A 2500-nucleotide genomic window follows, 5' to 3' on the forward strand; every position below is an offset into this window, starting at 1 on the left:
TGGGGGGAGACATGAGGGAGTACAGTGAGTGGGGGGAGACATGAGGGAGTACAGTGAGTGGGGGGAGACATGAGGGAGCACAGTGAGTGGGGGGGGAGACATGAGGGAGTACAGTGAGTGGGGGGGGAGACATGAGGGAGTACAGTGAGTGGGGGGGGAGACATGAGGGAGTACAGTGAGTGGGGGGAGACATGAGGGAGCACAGTGAGTGGGGGGGGAGACATGAGGGAGTACAGTGAGTGGGGGGAGACATGAGGGAGTACAGTGAGTGGGGGGAGACATGAGGGAGTACAGTGAGTGGGGGGAGACATGAGGGAGTACAGTGAGTAGGGGGGGAGACATGAGGGAGTACAGTGAGTGGGGGGAGACATGAGGGAGTACAGTGAGTGGGGGGAGACATGAGGGAGTACAGTGAGTGGGGGGAGACATGAGGGAGCACAGTGAGTGGGGGGGGGAGACATGAGGGAGCACAGTGAGTAGGGGGGGAGACATGAGGGAGCACAGTGAGTGGGGGGAGACATGAGGGAGTACAGTGAGTGGGGGGAGACATGAGGGAGCACAGTGAGTGGGGGGAGACATGAGGGAGCACAGTGAGTAGGGGGGAGACATGAGGGAGTACAGTGAGTGGGGGGAGACATGAGGGAGCACAGTGAGTGGGGGGGAGACATGAGGGAGTACAGTGAGTGGGGGGAGACATGAGGGAGTACAGTGAGTGGGGGGAGACATGAGGGAGCACAGTGAGTAGGGGGGAGACATGAGGGAGTACAGTGAGTGGGGGGAGACATGAGGGAGCACAGTGAGTGGGGGGGAGACATGAGGGAGTACAGTGAGTGGGGGGAGACATGAGGGAGTACAGTGAGTGGGGGGGAGACATAAGGGAGTACAGTGAGTGGGGGGGGAGACATGAGGGAGTACAGTGAGTGGGGGGGGAGACATGAGGGAGCACAGTGAGTGGGGGGGGAGACATGAGGGAGTACAGTGAGTGGGGGGGGAGACATGAGGGAGTACAGTGAGTGGGGGGAGACATGAGGGAGTACAGTGAGTGGGGGGGGAGACATGAGGGAGCACAGTGAGTGGGGGGGGAGACATGAGGGAGTACAGTGAGTGGGGGGGGGAGACATGAGGGAGCACAGTGAGTGGGGGGGGAGACATGAGGGAGTACAGTGAGTAGGGGGAGACATGAGGGAGTACAGTGAGTGGGGGGGGAGACATGAGGGAGCACAGTGAGTGGGGGGGGAGACATGAGGGAGTACAGTGAGTAGGGGGAGACATGAGGGAGTACAGTGAGTAGGGGGAGACATGAGGGAGCACAGTGAGTGGGGGGGGAGACATGAGGGAGCACAGTGAGTGGGGGGGGAGACGGGAGAGAGTACTCTGTCCCCTATGTCCCCGTCCCCTATGTCCCCGTCCCCTCTGTCCCCGTCCCCTCTGTCTCCTCTGTCCCCGTCCCCGTCCGTCCCTGTCCCTGTCCCCTCTGTCGTCTCTGTCCCCGTCCCCTCTGTCGTCTCTGTCCCTGTCGTCTCTGTCCCCGTCCCCTCTGTCGTCTCTGTCCCCGTCCCCTCTGTCGTCTCTGTCCCCGTCCCCTCTGTCGTCTCTGTCCCCGTCCCCTCTGTCGTCTCTGTCCCCGTCCCCTCTGTCGTCTCTGTCCCCGTCCCCTCTGTCGTCTCTGTCTTCTGTCACTGTCCTCACTGTCCTCTCTGTCCCTGCAGGTAAACATCCGTGTACGTGGGACAACGGCGGCTGTTCCCACATCTGCATCGTGAAAGGAGACGGGACGACCCGCTGCTCGTGTCCCGTCCACCTGGTGCTGCTGCAGGACGAGCTGTCCTGTGGAGGTGAGGCCGCTCACTGGTTTCCCTGGTTTCCCTGGTCCCAGTCTGACGCCCCTGGTTTCACTGATTTCCCTGGTCCCAGTCTGACGCCCCCTGGTCTTTACTGGTTTCACTGGTTTCCTTGGTTTCCCTGGTCCCAGTTTGACGCCCAAGGTTTCACTGGTTTCCCTGGTCCCAGTCTGACGCCCCCTGGTCTTTACTGGTTTCACTGGTTTCCCTGGTCCCAGTCTGACGCCCCTGGTTTCACTGGTTTCCCTGGTCCCAGTCTGACGCCCCCTGGTCTTTACTGGTTTCACTGGTTTCCTTGGTTTCCCTGGTCCCAGTTTGACGCCCAAGGTTTCACTGGTTTCCCTGGTCCCAGTCTGACGCCCCCTGGTCTTTACTGGTTTCACTGGTTTCCCTGGTCCCAGTCTGACGCCCCTGGTTTCACTGGTTTCCCTGGTCCCAGTCTGACGCCACTGGTCTTTACTGGTTTCACTGGTCTTTACTGGTTTCACTGGTTTCCCTGGTCCTAGTCTGATGCCCCTGGTCTTTACTGGTTTCACTGGTGTCCCTGGTCCCAGTCTGACGCCCCTGGTCTTTACTGGTTTCACTGGTGTCCCTGGTCCCAGTCTGACGCCCCTGGTCTTTACTGGTTTCACTGGTGTCCCTGGTCCCAGTCTGACGCC

At 60.3% G+C, this 2500-nt stretch overlaps 1 protein-coding gene across 4 annotated transcripts in view; it reads left to right on the plus strand.

Moving 5' to 3' along the window:
* lrp6 (low density lipoprotein receptor-related protein 6) overlaps positions 1–2500 on the plus strand; it is an 18737-nt gene that overhangs the window by 11961 nt on the left and 4276 nt on the right. For 2 of the 4 annotated variants that reach the window (XM_079235998.1, XM_079236001.1), the window contains one exon: positions 1710–1835. The exons of 1 other annotated variant lie outside the window; for it this stretch is intronic. In XM_079235998.1, the coding sequence (XP_079092124.1) occupies positions 1710–1835 (126 nt within the window). Of the gene's footprint in view, positions 1–1709; positions 1841–2500 lie in introns of all 4 variants that reach the window. One more of the 4 variants, XM_079235999.1, reaches the window with a different exon arrangement.

The sequence above is a fragment of the Taurulus bubalis genome, assembly GCF_910589615.1.
Source record: "Taurulus bubalis genome assembly, chromosome: 20".
In the NCBI taxonomy this organism is placed as follows: domain Eukaryota; kingdom Metazoa; phylum Chordata; class Actinopteri; order Perciformes; family Cottidae; genus Taurulus; species Taurulus bubalis.